This window comes from Lynx rufus, unplaced genomic scaffold (genome assembly GCF_022079265.1).
Source record: "Lynx rufus isolate CCGP_SWC_20201006 ecotype Redwood Valley unplaced genomic scaffold, mLynRuf1.p SCAF_2, whole genome shotgun sequence".
Lineage (NCBI taxonomy): Eukaryota > Metazoa > Chordata > Mammalia > Carnivora > Felidae > Lynx > Lynx rufus.
In genome coordinates, this window is record NW_025814834.1 from 70,610,981 (window position 1) to 70,627,968 (window position 16,988).

Here is a 16,988-nt window from a genome sequence, read left to right on the forward strand (position 1 = left end):
GGTGTTTAAGTTCTCAGGTAGGGGGCCCAGAGACATTTCTAAGCCCCACCCAGATGTTCTCCATGCCTCTATATCTCTCCATGGTGGGGGCATCCTCTCTTAAACTGAAAAACATCTGGAGAGATTTAAATTCAATTATGTAAAGAAAAGTGCATCTGGGCTGCAAATTTTTATATAAAGCTGTGAAAAAAACTGCCAGGATTTGTTTTCTGTGAATCATACACACACACACACACACACAGACAAAATTTTTGTGGACCCCCAACAAAAGTAAACCTTGTTCGTCTGGCCCTTGAGTTTAAAATGACAGACATCCTTCTCAGGTGTTTATTTGATTGCTGGCAGTGATTAATCTTAGATTCCAATAGGATGAAACAGAGAACAAATGGCAGGGTTTCCTATCTGTGCACTTATCTTAGTTTCTACACACAAAGCCGTGCTAATTCATGGACTTCTTCCATGTATTTTAGACAATTTTCAAAAATGGGATTTGTGGACGACAAACGGATTGCAATTTGGGGCTGGGTGAGTAGTTGTTTGGTTAATGAATCTGTACGCATATAGTTGGTGAATATAATCCAGAGCATGATAATTTACCTTTGGCATGTAAATATTTAGAGATGGAAATCATGTATTTTTAATCTAAGAAGATCCAAATAAAATGTCTTCGATCTCTAGGCAGTGAGTCCCTGTTGGTCAGGCATACAGCTTTGTTTATTCTGATCAAGGAGGGAGGTGAGGGAGGTAAGGAAAAGAGAGAAAGAAGTAGAGTGGTGAGGAAGGGAGAGTAGGAGACAGGGAAGGAGGGAGATTTTCCTCACGAGTCAAAGTCAGTAAAGACCTAGTGTGTATTGATTTTGTTTTCTTTAATTAGTATCCAGCAAACTTTTGATGCCTTTCCCCCTTAGGCCTATCAAGAAACGGGATGAGGGCTCTGAAAGTGTAGTCTTTAGATATTGTCCAATTAAGGCCAATTTAAGCCCTTCTCTACCATGCTTTCTATCTCTGAAGAGGAACAGTATATAAAGATGTGAGAAATATGGAAACTGTGACTTGCTTACCATATGTCCTGAATTCCTTTACCTCCATAAAAATAACCATTTCCATTCCTTAGTCATATGGAGGGTACGTAACCTCAATGGTCCTGGGAGCAGGCAGTGGTGTGTTCAAGTGTGGAATAGCCGTGGCGCCTGTCTCACGGTGGGAGTATTATGGTATGTAATTACTATCAGGTACCAAAAGATACGGAATGTTGACCTTAAAATTTCGATGACAAAACCATTCTTTTTTGAGTTTCAATGTTTCTACAGGAAATAAGCTGATTCATCGTAGATGTACTTTATGGATATCTAAAATCAAATGGTATCCCTTATTCTGCTATTAATATCAAAAGCCTGGGTGATATTATTTGATATCTACACATTTACTTATCAATAAATACTGTTTTCCAAATTTCAAAACATCCCTAATGCTACATTTCTGCAGATAAACCCTTCCTTATCTTTATTCTGCTTTGAATTTGGGGGCTTCACATAATAGCAGAATAAAAGAAGCATGTATTTCTTTTTCTTCCAGTAAAGGTCAGATATAAGTAGGGCTCTTTAGGTGGGAAAAGGAGAACAGGGACAGGGAAATTCCTAGGGGGTTTGTCTTTTTCCCACTGTCTCTAAGTTAATGAAAGCCACTCTAGGATCTCCTTTTCATCATTCAGAAAATAATTATATAAGGCATCATAATTCCCAAGGGGGAGGGAATGAGCACTAGAACACTAGGTAGGTGGTGAGAAGATGAATTATTTTCCTCACCTCTTCAGACCCCATCTCAAATCCTTTATGTGATAGACTCATTGGTAACAAATATGCTTATTAAATATTTTTGGCCCCAATATATGGTAGTACCAATCTTGTGGAAAGCCCTTTTTCAAAGCCCAAGTCAAGAGATTTATCTTATTAAAGATAAATAAATAATAAATACATAAATAAATAAAATATTGCTATCTTCATGTTAAAAAAATGGAAAGCATAGTTACAACTTAGTCCATATACAAATGGTTTTGTTTTCGTAGAAACCTTTCCTATTTGATGCTAATTGTTCTGTTGCTTAGCCTGTTTTTGGAGACCTCTGGTGGCCAATAAAATAATAGAAGCAATCTTTATGAGTTTAGAAGTCTAATAAGAAGAGAGCTTCATTAAACGTATATGGACCAACCCAACTTTCCAGACATAGGAACATTCTAGAATTCTTACATATGTATTAATTTGAACAATTTTATTCAAAGATCAGATAGAAGGAATACATAAATGGTATTTCAAAGATGTATTTGTAGAAGTTTACAACTGTATTATGCATTTAAAATATACTCATTAAAATTTCAGAACTTTTCACACATGTAAACCTGATTAACATAATAAAAAAGGGTTATTATGTTCTAGGACAAGAAGAACTGAAGTCTTCTGCTGTTTGAGGAAAAATTTATTTTGTTCTTAAAGACTATTTCCCCTCCATCACATGTACAACCTAAATTATTCATATTTAAATGTTAAAATATATGAGCATTTTATGAAGATCTTATATTTTAAAACATTATATTTTCTATATTAGTGTCCTCTAGATATGTAAAATTACGTATAGCCTGTATTCCTTTTAATCAAAATGATAAAATATTGCCATTATTTATTTTGGAGGACAATATTTTGATCTCCATAGGAAAAACATAAAGAACACATGTGGAGTAACTAACACTCATTATCAATATAGTTTTTAAATCTACAGTGCCAGTCATTTAAAAAAGGTTAGAATGTTACCTGAGGTAGTTGTTGTCGTGTGTGGGTGTGTGTGTTGAGTGTCGTGTATATATATATATATATATATATATATATATATATATATATATATGCACCCTGTTTTCAACCATATTTATAGATAAAAGAGCTTACATCATTTCAGCAGATATTAATGTAATCTATTTCACAGTACACAACTGTTACAATACCAAAATTGAGGGCTCACCACAAAATGAGAGAAAACAAATGTTTGACGTGCATTGTGTTGGAGTAACTGACATAATACAGGGAAATATAGCAAATAAATGATACCTGAATTCTTTGTTTTCATTATAGTGAATTTTAACCTGCCAAAAAAAAATATGATTTAAGTAAGCAACTAGTAAGTGAACATTATAAGGGGTTTCCAAAAGGAAATTAAGGTATATGCTTGTGTCAAGATCAAAAACTCCGGACAGTTGAGGCATTAAGTGACTTTCTAACTTAGATTCTTTGAGAGGATCAGATGATAATGTAAAGAGCCCTTACCTTGTAGCACTTCACATCTGATTTTTCTGCAGATGGATTATTGGTTGGGTTTTAGATCATCTAGTTTGATCTCCCTCTGCCCTCATTGGTTCTGGCTAAGTGTGGAAAAACGTGAGTCTGAGCAGGTGTGTCTGGTTGTATTAACACACCCAATAAAAATGATCTCAAGGAGACACTCCTGAGGGGGATACTGTAGACCTGTGCACAAGTTAAGACATGTGAAAGCACATAAAGTAACTCAATAAAAGGAAGAAACGTTTTATTGTGTGAATTAAGCATTTTGAATTCTTTTTCATCACAGATTCAGTGTATACAGAACGTTACATGGGTTTGCCGACTCCACAAGACAACCTTGACTATTACAAGGTAAGAGATGAGAAACCAGATCCATTTTATAACCTATTTATAAGTTGTTTAAGAACATTTTTAAGTGTATCTATTCTAGAAAATATATATTTTTTATTTCCAACAAAATTCTTGTTAAAAAGAAATAACACAGGTGGTTTAGAGATACTCCAATAGCTTCCCCTACTATATTCTGCATAATTACAGTCTTTATCGTATGCTATATAGGTCACAATATGCATTCATTTGGAAATACAAAGCAACACCAGATAATTACTTTAATTATAAAAATTTCATTTAGAAAACATGTCAAATTCAACATATTCCTTTAGAGCCCAGAAGACTCTCTAAACCTTTAGCTATATATTAAAATGTCTATGGTATTATCATAATTAAGATGTATGTACAAGCCTATGATTTTCTTCTTCATACCAACTATGTACAGTTTGTTCGAACCAGGTTTGAGTAAAACAGGTGACGAGTAGGTACAGTTGGGCAACGCCCTGCAAAGCCCTTGAACCCACATTACTGAATAGCATCCAACATGGCTGGCTGATGGGAGACAAGTGGGCAGGTTGCTCTTCAGACAAGCTGTAGCATTTAGAATATGGCCCGGAAGCAATGCTCATTGGCAGCGGCCTGTGCTAGTGTGGATGCCATGGCGGAGCCAGAGCACTGTCTCTGGTGCCACACTGGTGTCGCCGGGAGTGCTAGCCTAAGTCTAGGGACCTGTGTGGCACTTGGGCCCTTCCAAAACTTTCCTGAGTCTATCTGTCACGTTTGTTGAAAACGCCAAAACTTGCAGATGACAAAGTAAATCATCCCGTGTTTACATTCTCTGAGGGAAACTCAAAACTCTTCTCAGGACAGTGAATTAAAAAGCAAGAAAAACAAAAAGAGGAGTAAGTTACCAAGATTTCTCATCTGTGCCACAAGTCTCTGTACACGGGCTTCTGAGCAGTATTTGTACATTTCTGTAAGGCGCCGCCATTGCTATAGATTCTGAATCCGTGTGGTCAAAACACAATAAAACTCAAATGTTGAGTTTTGCAACTTAAGTATACACAGTTTAGTTTTCTCCCTTTGTGCTTTATTTGTGAAGGCTCAAGGCAGAGGCCGTGCAGGGAGGAGCGTGTAGCTGTGTCTGGGCCTGCGTGTGTGTTTTCCTCTGTTTTTCGGTCGAGATAGGAAAGTGACGACCTGTAATGTGACATGCACAAATCATCTTCCACTGCAAAGCGGTCCCATAGTCAGGTTGTCCCCATTTCCACTGGTTGTCCCCCCTAATACTTTGGACTCAATTCTTCCCATTCTGTCTCCTCCACATCTGATAAGCTGCTGTAGACATCCTTTCCTTTCTTCGGCACCACTTTGCTGCTGTCACATGACTACCTGCTTTTGTAATAATAACCCAATTGGTGTCCCCTTCGCTTGTCTTTCTACACTCCAGTCTATACCACAAAGAGGTGTGAGGTTAATCCCCACATTCTCACATACAACACTTTCATGGATCTTTTGTGTGACTCAACTGAATCCAACCCTCAGTCTTTAACCACGTGGTCAGCCTCCTTCTCACAGTGGTCTAGTTCGCTTGCAATGGTCACTGCTCTCTGAATATTTCTGGACTTTTCCCTGTTCTGTTCTTATGCCTGGAATGTCGTTGCCCCTATATATCCATTTACTAGGAGATCTGTACTCCTCTTCCAGTGGACTGACATCCCCTTTGGCTCTTAGGACGTTTTCTCATATATCTCTTACTTTTCAGGTTATCTTGAATTCATGGTTATTTTGTAGTCCCTTTTCCCCTCAGCACTATTATTAACTGTTCAAGTCTTTACTGGACATTGTGTTCTTTAGATTACCCAATATGAACCTGAAAACCTTGCCTGATTTAATGTAAGAACTTTTTGAAGGAAAACAATTCTTACAAAAATTGCACGTCTCCATCACTTCTCTCATTTTCCATCTGGAGTTTTCTTGTCCGTAACTTGACCAGGACGCTTACGGTGTGGCGTATTTGCTGGGTTGCTGAAGGGTTTTCCAAAATATCCCAAAGTACTAAAAACTCCTGGAACCGAGGTGTACTGTCCAGGACCCTAACCCTGGCTCTAGAATCTGCTGGATGTTAAGTCAAAAGTTCATTTTAAAAATCCCGTTCTGAACAGTCTTTGAACCTAGAAGCACAGGGTCAAGTCCAAACCCTGACGTCTAGGGAAGTCCACGCCACCTACCCTAACTTCCCTCAATGAACATCAGCCACCAGGGCGTTTCCTCTTGGGCCAGCCCTCCCTAGCTCTTGGGCCAGCTAGGATGATGGATTTTAATCTACCATTTCATCCTGCATCGTTCTCCGGATTTTCCTGTACGCTCCTCGTTCCCACATCGATCCCGCTCTTCCTCACCTCTGCGTGCCCCGAGGTGACCACGTTCATCTCTCCCCTTAGGTGTTCGCTGCATGAGGTCGTCATGTAAATAGAAGTCCCTTCCCACTGCCAATGGCAACACGCGCACACTGGGTGCACAGAGTCACTCTTACACTTCACTGTACAGATGGCACCCGAGGACTGTTTAATCCTTCCACGCCAGGAGTCGAGTTTTCTTGGCACAAAATTCAGTGCTGGCAATGGACACATTAAAACTGCCAGTACCAGGGCGCTAAAGGTTCCCAATGTGTTACTCAGAGGAATGATTTGGGCGGGTGAGAGTTAAGGTGTGTAGGGAAAGTGAGGCAAACGCGTTCACTGAATTGTTTCCACCCTGGTAAGTTGCTTCCTCAGAGTGTGGAGAGCTGAATCTAAGTGCCTATATTTGGTGCACAGCAGGCTTTAGAATAAAGCTGCCCTCCTTTGTTTTTTAAATAAGCCTGTGCTTTTGTCTCTGGCAAGAATACATTCAAAGATTCTATTTTCCTCCGAGGCCCCAGCTGCCCCTCTGGACCCCATCTTTTACTTTTCTTTCCCAGGTTGTTTTTATTTCTCTCTCTCTCTCTGCTTCTCTCCCTCCCTCCCTCCTCCCACCCTTTTGGAAAAGACAAAGAAGACAATTCCTTAGAGGCTTTCAGTACCCTGTGCATGTCTGTGGGTCAGAAGGAGATATTTTGAAAATGGTTCCCATTTAGTCTGACCCACAGACTCTCTTCAATACATCCAGGACAGGAAGGACCAAAGTGTGTAATAAGCAAGTCCCTGATCTTTGTTTACATTTGCAGCTAATGAATCATCAATCAGTAGCCAGGATTATTATAGCCTTTATAAGAGAAGACGATTTTTAATTTAAAAAGAATGAGAAAAAGGATTCATTATTAGGTCATTGATAACCCGGATTTGGAAGAATTTAGAGAAATCCACATCATCACCAAGAGAAGCACATTGTATGAAGTAAAAGTCTGACTTATGATTTAGGAAAGGGAATTTGAGAAACCATTTGTGTACACAAATGGAACAGGTAGGGATGCCATGTATAGTTGTTCAGCTTGTGCACTGCTAAAAGCAGTCTACGCTCCATTCACTAAGACAGGCACCTCTGGGGCTGCATAGAACCAGAAGGAATTCCTTTTCCTATTCTTACAAAGCTGCCATATAGATTAGCAGACCCTAGGACTAAGGCTCAGACCCAAAGCAGTGATACAAACAGTGACTCCCTAAGACCCTTTGTAGATAATCACCCACCTACTGCCAAGTGGCAAGGCAGGAGCACTTTTAAAGGCAGTGAAGCCTGTGGAGACATCTTTTCACTGAAACAGTGAGTTACAGTCCACAGCAGACCAAAATGGCGACAGATTTGAGCAAAGGACTCAGATAGGCCATGAGAAAACCCTCAGCCCCACTGGCAAAAAAGCAAATCGCAGCTGCAGCCATACCTTGAGGAGTATGTTTCTCACTAACACTGATGAGTGGTCTTTCATATGGTCAGTCATAGGTCTTTTAATCACACCTGTTAAAAAAATAACATGTGGTAGACTTTCACTCACCCATTCAAGGTGCCTGGTATTTTAATTGTTCAGAAGTTTATTAACTTGTTGGTGAGATAAAGCATGCACACAAAATTTTCAAAGAGAATTAAAAGAGAGTAGGTAATAAACTATGAACTCAAATATGACAGAGTACCCCCATGTGTGGAAAAGACCAGCGGCTTCCAAATTGTGATGAGCCCAGGAATTTTGTCGCTTCCGAGCATGTAGGGCAGGGAAAGGAAGTGGCCAAGAAGTTAGGATTTCACCTTTCCCTCCCAAGCCCTCTCAAATGGTGTGCGTATGTAGGGGCGTCCAGTTTCATTTATTTCATTCATTGTTTTCACTCATTCATTCAGTGCTTGCTTCTGTGGCCGGACACTCTTCTAAGGTCTTTACGTGGATTATTCTGTTCAGTTCTCCCTCACGTTCTCTGAGATAAGTGCTCTAATTATCTTCCTTTTACTGACACTGAACCTGAGGCACAAAAACGTTACATACGTATAGAGACTGAGGGGTGGGAAAGGGTGGGGCACTTATGTGAAGCCAATAAAGAAAGATTTCGGAAATAAAGAGGGAGGCCGCAGACACTCTCCGTAGGTTGCAGAGAGGGACGAGGCAGACAGGGCAGCACACACATGAGTAGCAGGTACAGCTGGTTTCCTGGGGATTTGTGAAGCAGGTTGGAGGAACTGACAGATACCATGGAGGTAGGGCTGTGGGAAGACAGGCCAAATGGTGGCCTGTAAGGCAGGACATAGACTGGGGCGGGAATGGATTTATGAGTATGCACAGAGAGAGGCAGAAGATCAAGGGCAAGAGAAATGGGGCCCAAGTCCTGAGCCTTGTTGCCAAGAGAAGAGGGCAGCCTGGAACACACAGAAGGGACTGATTTAACTTGTAGAGGAGATTTATTTTGCATTTTGCTCAAAATTTGATAGGCTTTTGGCAAGTGTATGAAACAGTCATAGATTTGGCAGTCTTCTGCTAGCAGATTTGAAATGTTCAATCCTTAAGAACTGCTGCATCGTTAGGTTATGCAAAACAGGGTGCAATTTTGTAAATATGCCATCTTGTACTGATTTGACATTTGTTCTATTATCCCAGAATATGCCAAAGGGAGAGAGACCTTCAGATTTAAGCCAAACCTTAACTTGTTTGTTGAGTGCTGATAAAATGTTGACTGCTGTGTGATCTTTAAAGAAGCCAGTGTTGCTTGGTGAGGCCTGAGGTAGGGCCCCCTGTCGGGTTGATGGGTTCTCTTTCCTTGGCATCTCATGGATACAGTTGTTTGATAGACGTAAACAACTAAAACATCCGACAGAGCGGGTTGAATTCATTTTTTTTTCTTAACACATTTCTGTGGCCTCTGTTTTCTGTGGCGTTAATGGTGCTTCCCAAATTAGCATTAGTTCATGCTCTTTACGAGGTTTTGGTTGCAAGCTGGGGAATGCATCGAGGAAGTCGGTATGCCCGTAATAGCTCACTGAGGTGCTGGCTGGCCGTTAGACCAGTGGCTGTTTGCTTTTTCTACAGAAATCTGGAAATGGTGATGAGTTGCTGGCTGGGATGTGAAGGGACATTGGGACATAACGCTAAGGGGAGAGACTTTGGAGTTAGACCTGTACTCAGATTTGACTTCCACCGTTACTAGCAGTATGAGCTTGGAGAGATTACTTGACTTCTCTGAGCCTCAGTTTCCTCATCTGGATAATGGGGATAGTCAAGCCTACCCCACAGGGTTATTGACAGGATTGAATGATACACCTGCACCTGCCGCGAAGTCAGCTTTCAAAATGTGGCAACTGCCACCGTCATCCTCCGGAAGCAGACTGTCCTTCTCGTTCCTCGATGGCACAAAGGGTAGCTTCAAATTGTCAGAACTTCTGTTTCTTACACTCCTTTCCCGTTCTCATCAGCTCTCTCTTTATTTCAAAAATACAAAGATGTATTTGTTGGAAGGTGACTGAGGAACCAGCATGATCCAACAAGCAGCTACAGATGGTTCTTCTTAGGGCTGAAGGAAAAGCTCCTCACAGAGATGCTGTGGAATCGGCACAGCCACTGGACCAATCCTTCCCACTTCGTTTTGCCAGACTGTTGCTGACAGCGGGGCTCTCCGGAAGTTTCTAGCCTCGGGAGAGTGCCAACCGCACCACCATTGCATCCTCGCCCGTTTATCACTCTGAGCTTCCTTTTTAGTAGCTGGTGATAGACTATTCGGCTTCTAACTTAGTCATCCATTTCCTTTGCTATTTCTGTTGCCATCGATAGGCAAATGGGGATTATCCTATCCCAGTGGGTTAAAATAGCACAATGATATTATTTCTGATCATTAACCACATGTTCAGTGAACATGTCCTCTCTTTCTCTGGCTTGGGGCGAGGCCTTCCACAGGTTCAAGTGTCCCACACAGGGGACAGCCCAGGGTCTGTCTTGATTGAGAAGCCAGGATTCTTGGTCTAGTAGCGGATGATCCGTGGTGCCAGAGGCGAGGGTGATGCGGCCACGTCTTTGGGCAAGGGGGGGGGGGGGAAAGGCTCTCTGCAGCCTGAGGGCCTGAAAGCGGGTGTGGGCCTCCAGGCCGCCCGCTCCTGCCCAGCCGTCCACCTGGAGCAGGGAGGCCCCTCTTGAGGCTTGTCCCTGGGAGCAGGGGGACCGTGCATGGAAAAGGCACACCTACCTCCCAGTTGCAGGGGAAGCTTTTGTTTTATTTTTCTCTTGCCGCATTAAAGTATTTGTCTTTCTTTCTTTGTAGTGTAATATTGTTAATGTAAAACAATTTGCATCATGACACTTTTATCACAGTTTTCGTCTTTTTCTCAGTATGTTGCATTTCTCACCATGTCTAGTTCATCACAGCTACAGTGTGTACATCACAACATTTATCTTAGGCTCAGGGTTTTACTTGTTTATAAAAATTGTCTTCTTTCAGCCTGTATTCACTCCATTTAAGAAAAAAAAAAAAAAAAAGGCAGCCAGAAACTGTTTTGGTCCAAACTCCAGTAGTTATCACATTCCTTGCTAACTGTCCTGCGTATTTATATGTCTCCTAACTATTACTCCGTGTTTCAATGACATTTCTCAGTTTTATGGCTCGTGGAGGTTGTGGGAGCAGCTTTTGCTGTTCACGCTGCCAAGCCAGGAAGGCCCCGTGGGGGCTTTGGGAGGTGAGGTGAAGTGCCGGGGCTGTCCCTGTGGGTCAGGTCTGGAGGGCGAAGTCGAGCGCGGTGGGTGAGCAGAGCGCTGGATTTCATGGGGGGCGGCCCGAGGTGGTGGAAGCCGCCGGGCATGAGCAGGGCTGGCAGCAAGGATTGCTCAGGGGGACGCCGACGGGAGCGCCAGGGCCTGGGGCTCCCGTTGCCGACGGCCAGCCGTTCCCTGTTCGCGGGCAGTGTTCAAGCCCCAGCCTCCAGCTCCTCAAGCTTTGAATCCTACTCTGTGCTTCGGGGAGAGTGATTTCGACCCTTCCCTCTCTGGCGAGAAGAAACCGCTCAGGGCTCCGCATCAGCGGCCTCGTGGGAAAACACGCCTGCCGAGTCTCCCAGGGCTGTGCAGACCAGCTCCCTCTCGCTTAGTTCAGCCTGAGAAGGCGTGGGAACCCAGCGCGAAGGATACCCGGTGTCCTTGCGCGTTACAGATTCCACGACCGTCACTTAACAGCCTGTTTCTCCCTGCTCCTCTGCTGAAGACCACATCATGAGCTGCTGGGAATTTTAGTGGCCTCAGCCCGGCAAGGCAAGCGAAAGCCTCCGCCGTCAGACCCCGTGCCCAGCGGACACTTCCTACAGGTGTAACCTAGTGCAAGTTCCTCACTTCTGAATTTGGGAGACTCCATGGAGAAAGGAGGGTTTCTACAGACCTCTTTCACAGGAATGTTGGCAGGATTGAGCAGAGCAGTGTTTTTACAAATATTCCCATTTCACAGAAAACAGGATTCAGGGAGCAGCATGCCTCCAGGTGCACAGCTCACCGGTGTTGAAACGGGATAGAACACAAAGCCTCTCACATTAGCCCCATCCCCTTCCTGCCAGACCATCGGGGTTCCCATCAAAAAATACGAAGCTGGTGTTAGCTACAAAGATGTCTGTGGAATACAAACCTTGGCACTCGTAACGTTGACTTTGACCTCCCGAGACGCTGAAGACATAGCTGGATGATTTTTGAAGCTACGGGAAGACCACTGGCCCTTCCTCTGTCCGACCCATAAGGAGACAATAGAAGCCAACCCCAGCTCACCCCCCTCCCAAAGGCACTAGGATGTCTGTGTGACACTTGTACCTTCATCCCAGCTTTGTAAACGTCCCCAAACCAAGACGAGATGACCATGAAGGCCCCGCCCCCATCCTAGAAGTCCTGCCTGCCTGAGGCCAGTCTTCAAAAAGCTAGCCTCTCAATGTTTTGCCCTATTTCTCTGGCTGATTTGGGAATGGCTTGATCCAATAGCAGGATTTTCCCTAATACAGAATGAGGCAGATAACAACAACCCACTGATTTTCTGAGGCCACTCTTGATCTTTTTCACCCCTTTCCCCTCCCATATGTTACATTTGCCTAGGCTTGAAACATCTGTTCCAAAAGAGGTAATACTTGCTCCTCATTCATTGCCTAGCAATGTGGACCAAAGTTCATGTGACATATTGCAGAGTATGTTCAGTTGCAAATGCTATGTACAGGCTCTTTGAAATGTAGCATGTATGGCACCATGTGACACATGGTTGCCATGGCAATACACTTTTTGGCTGAACTACAGCATAAGCCCATGGAACATACATTGCTAATATGAGACTCTGCCCTGTGCTAATGCATAGGACACAGCCAATCTGGGATCTGGGACTCAAGGGGTTTTGCCTGCAGCCCTGGTGGCAGGTGCCCTCTGCCTGCATGTGCAGGGAAGATGTGACATCCTCCCTTTCCAGTCCTGTCTCCCAGGCACAGGGCATGCTGTGCATTCTGCCATGCATGGAGACAGCATTTGCTTAAATATCGGTTTGCTATATTTTGTATCAAAGGGGGCCCCAGCTGAAAACATTTTATTTTGTAAACTGAAGTGAAAAATCAGTTTATGGCAGATCTTTTTTTGAATAATGACATTCTTTTTCCCAATTCCAGAATTCAACAGTCATGAGCAGAGCTGAAAATTTTAAACAAGTTGAGTACCTCCTTATTCATGGAACAGCAGATGGTGAGTTTCAGTTAATTAGACTTTTTAGTATCACAGACAGGTTTGCAATTTCACTACTGACAAAACAAAAGCATGAGGGGCAAGACTGTTACATTTACTTCAATAAAACAGTGTTGCTTTCCACAACTCACTTGTCTTGGGCTAAATGGGATGCTAAGTCCTAGAACTTCAAATAGTCCCTTTCTTCTTGTGCCTTTCCCACCCTTCCTATCAGAAAAGGAGCTGCTATTAGTTACTTTATGATTCCTTTCTCTCTCTGCAGATAACGTTCACTTTCAGCAGTCAGCTCAGATCTCCAAAGCCCTGGTGGATGCCGGAGTGGATTTCCAAGCAATGGTACAGCAAAACTTGGTGGAAACGGAGGGAACTTGCTGGTGGGGTCTAGTTGCCCCTCTCTGGGCTCCTTCTCCTCAGGCAGCCCCAGGACACAGGGACAGAATTAAAAGGGTTTTTATTTTTCCAATAAGAAGCTGGAAGTGATAGCCTTAAAGCCATAGGCAGAGTAGTGTTCGATACTATTAGAGACTTGGGGGTTGAGAAGCACAATATTGCATATCTGGGGAGTGTCAAAACACTGCTCTCCTATCCATGTGGTTGTTCAGTCTCTCCCTGTTTTGATTCAAAAGTAATCACTTAGTAAATGTGTGGCAGACTAATTCTAAAGTGGAACCAGCATGATAATAGCTCAGCTCCAGTATGGAAATCCATTTCTGTCTAGGACGTATTACTAGCCATTCTAACACCAGTGGGACATTAATAATCAGCACGGCTGCGTTACCTTTTGTTGAACAGCCACAGGTAATGAACAGTTAGGCTTGTTTTGTGGAGTTGGAAATGGCTAGGGATGTTGTTGCCTATATAGAAGGATGCTTCTAGATATTAAGTGAAATTCATTTTCTGCAATAGACCTTTTCAGGTCAAGAAGGAAAAAGAGATTGTGTGTGTATATAACCAACGTATAAATATGTATGTATGTGTGTATATTTATATGTACATGTATGTGTGTGTTACACTAAATATTTTTGTGTAAATCGCTTTCTTGCCTGTATCCGCTAGAAAACCTGCTTTCCCTCACTGTCTTCTCACACACACACCCTTTGCTCTGTGATTAGTTCAAAGGGTGCCCACCATATGGGAGTGGAGCAGTTATTTGATACCAAAAACAAACAAATGAAAAAAACAAACCCCAAACCTGGTATATATCTTTTGGGTCAGATTCTTTTAAGAGGTCGAGGTTTATTTGTCTACTATTCAAAGAAGAGACACGATGCTTTAATTAGGCAATTTTTTAAAGTTCATTTATGTCTCCATACTCTATGGTTGCCCAGTAGTGACTTCCCACTTATTTAATGTAGGATGAATTGATAAATTTTTGCCTCGGGTCAGCTCTTTCATAAATAGCAGACACACAGATAGAAAATTCCAGTGAAAAATCAAAGTGTGTTTGCAAATAATACATTTGACTTTTGACCTCCTGTTAAACATATATGAAATATTGAAATAGATTTTTCTAGCTCCTTGGTAACATAGGAGTGCATACGAGTGCTTTTAACAAACTCATTTATTCTAATATCGTTTCTCTCACTGCAGTGTAGGAGTAATCTGACACTTGATAACACTTAATTAAAACTAGTGTGCTTAATGGGATAAACATTCTTTCCTACGCATGAGGTGGTTCTGGGGCCTTTGAGCCAGATCTTAAAATGGACTTGGATAGTTTCATTAGAACATGTGTATATCCTTAAAATAACGTTTTAATTCTATGTATGCTTGTTGAGAGCTTATTTGAATTATTTTTTTTACAAAAAAGGAGACAACTGGCTTCCTACTTCTGACCTTTTTCTTCCTCTGCAGTGGTATACGGACGAAGACCATGGAATTGCCAGCGGCCCAGCCCACCAACACATATACACCCACATGAGCCACTTCATAAAACAATGCTTCTCTTTACCTTAGCACCTCAAATGGCTTGCCAAACCTCATTGAAAGCCATTTTTGTTCTGTCTCAAAGCTGCACTGTTATGATGATCGTGGAAAAAAAAAGTACACGCAAATCGAGAAATTCAGCATTACTCTTGTTCCCAAATTTCATATCTATAACCCTAAGAAGGGACTTCTGTCTTCACGACAGATTATTACCTTCCGCAAGTTTGAAGTATTCCGTCTGTTTCTGTTTATTATTTAAAATCATTACCACATCAGTTGCTGAAACAACTAGGAGTTGTTCGTATGGGAGCTCTGCATAGGTTCCCTGGGAAGCGTTCATCTTTTTCTAACTGGACCAGCCCATGCGTGTTCTCTTCTTTAAAGGGAACACAGTGATGTCCCTGAAGCGGGGGTGAGAGAGGGAGGGTTAGGAAAAGAAGTGAGGAGGCATGGCTGGGAAGTCAAGTCCGAGCCCAATGACCCGACCAGACTACGGTCAGCAACTCTTGGAGGAGAGCTGTTCACAGCTAGATGGGCATGGTTTTCTGAGAAAGATTATTTAACCAGTCTCAGGAAATCATAAATGCAAGCACCGACTTCTAAGTAAAACCACAGCAGTTGAATAGACTCCAAAGAAATGAGAAGGAAACTGGCAACAAAGCAAGGCCCGCAGGTGCTGGTTATGGCTACAGGTGCTACGAAAGCACAGCAAGGGTGAGGGGAAAGTACTGCCAACGGGCTTCATAAAATACTGATGTTTCCTGCTGAGGGAGGCAGCCTGGAACTGAGATGTGAGCACATCAGCTTGCCCTGTTAAAAGATGAAAATATTTGTATCACATATTCTAACTTGAAGGAGTCCTTGCATCAGTTTTTCTCATGTCATTTCTTTGAGCGTCTTAATTAAAAGGGGATTTTAACTTCCTTGGACTTGTTTTTAAAAACTGAAAATAAACTGCAAAGTGATGTATTATTATTCCCGTTCTACATCCTGTGGAATTTCTCCTGGTCGTCGAATAAATGTTCCTTCATTTTTTCAGAGGTAATGCATTTTGTGTCTTGAATGAGACCTAAACCACACTGGCATATGGACACGCTTATCCAGAAAGGCTCTTGTTTATTTTGCTTGTTATCCCAGACTGCCTTGTAAACATGGAGAGAGTTCAGTTTTTGTTAAAAAAAAGCCAGATACATAAAAATGTGTTAAATTAAGCAGTTCATAGGGTTTTTATGTAATACATATATAATTTCTGTTATCACACACACATCTATAGCATTTGAAAAACCCAAATAATTTTTATTTTTTATGTAATTTACAATTTTATTCCAGGAAACTACGATGACGCTCATATTATAGGAACAAATAACATCAACAATATCATCTCAGTATAGGTTAAGAAAAAATTCAATTACTTAAGGGTTGAATTATTTGTGGCTGACACATCTATATTAATGAAAGCATAGATTTCAGATGCTGAATTTAGCCTAACAGATAACTGAGGAAATGTGATTTTTTTTTGTTCCGTTACCTGCAAAATGGCCTCGTTTTAAAAAAAAAATGATTTTATGAACTCAGACTTAGCTTCAGACCATTTGCTGGAAAAAGTTATCTCAGAGTGAGCTCCAGCATAAAAATCTAAAAGTAGAAGAAATGGAAAAAAAAATCTATCAATTCAACATAAGACCAGTGAGTCACACATAGGAATGGACAGAGGGTTGTGAAATTCAGCTTCAGTTGTACTTCGGGACCATGTCATTGAAGAGCTTCACCTTAAGTCTCAAACCCCACTCACCCATTAGAGACATAAATCGACCTTCAAACCTATAAAGTCCCTGTCATAATTCTATTTCTTAATAGAGTTCAATCATCATGAATGGGCCAATCCCTGCAGAGTTCTATATCTAGAAACAGTAGTCATAGATCATATGTCCACACCCTGTACTGAATTAATAGTCACAAAAACAAGTAGAAATTCTTTTAATTGAAACCAAATATTGTGCAATATCAGATGTACAGATATTCAGACCATTTGGCAATATCAGATGTTAACATCAGATATTGCACAATCTCAGATATTTTACAGAAATCAGACTATTTTATACAATAGTAGGTGTTATATAGTATCAGATACTACACAGATATTAAGACCCCCGTGTAACATCTGATATAGTACAACAGTAGTTTCTAAACATGTTAAATGTTTTCTCTGGCGCTCAGAAGGAATAAAAAATTCTAGCATGTATCTTTCATATAATGAGGGTTACAAAAGTTAA

The 16,988-nt window shown here is 41.7% G+C and overlaps 1 protein-coding gene across 1 annotated transcript in view; it reads left to right on the forward strand.

The window, feature by feature from the left end:
• The window catches only part of DPP4 (dipeptidyl peptidase 4), a 78,650-nt gene extending 62,895 nt beyond the window's left edge, over positions 1-15,755 (forward strand). Inside the window, exons 21-26 of the mRNA XM_047084951.1 lie at positions 471-525; positions 1,115-1,214; positions 3,613-3,677; positions 12,717-12,789; positions 13,052-13,125; positions 14,644-15,755. Of these exons, the coding sequence (XP_046940907.1) occupies positions 471-525; positions 1,115-1,214; positions 3,613-3,677; positions 12,717-12,789; positions 13,052-13,125; positions 14,644-14,745 (469 nt within the window). The 3' untranslated portion in view covers positions 14,746-15,755. The remainder of the gene's footprint in view (positions 1-470; positions 526-1,114; positions 1,215-3,612; positions 3,678-12,716; positions 12,790-13,051; positions 13,126-14,643) is intronic.
• Positions 15,756-16,988: the final 1,233 nt, after the last annotated feature.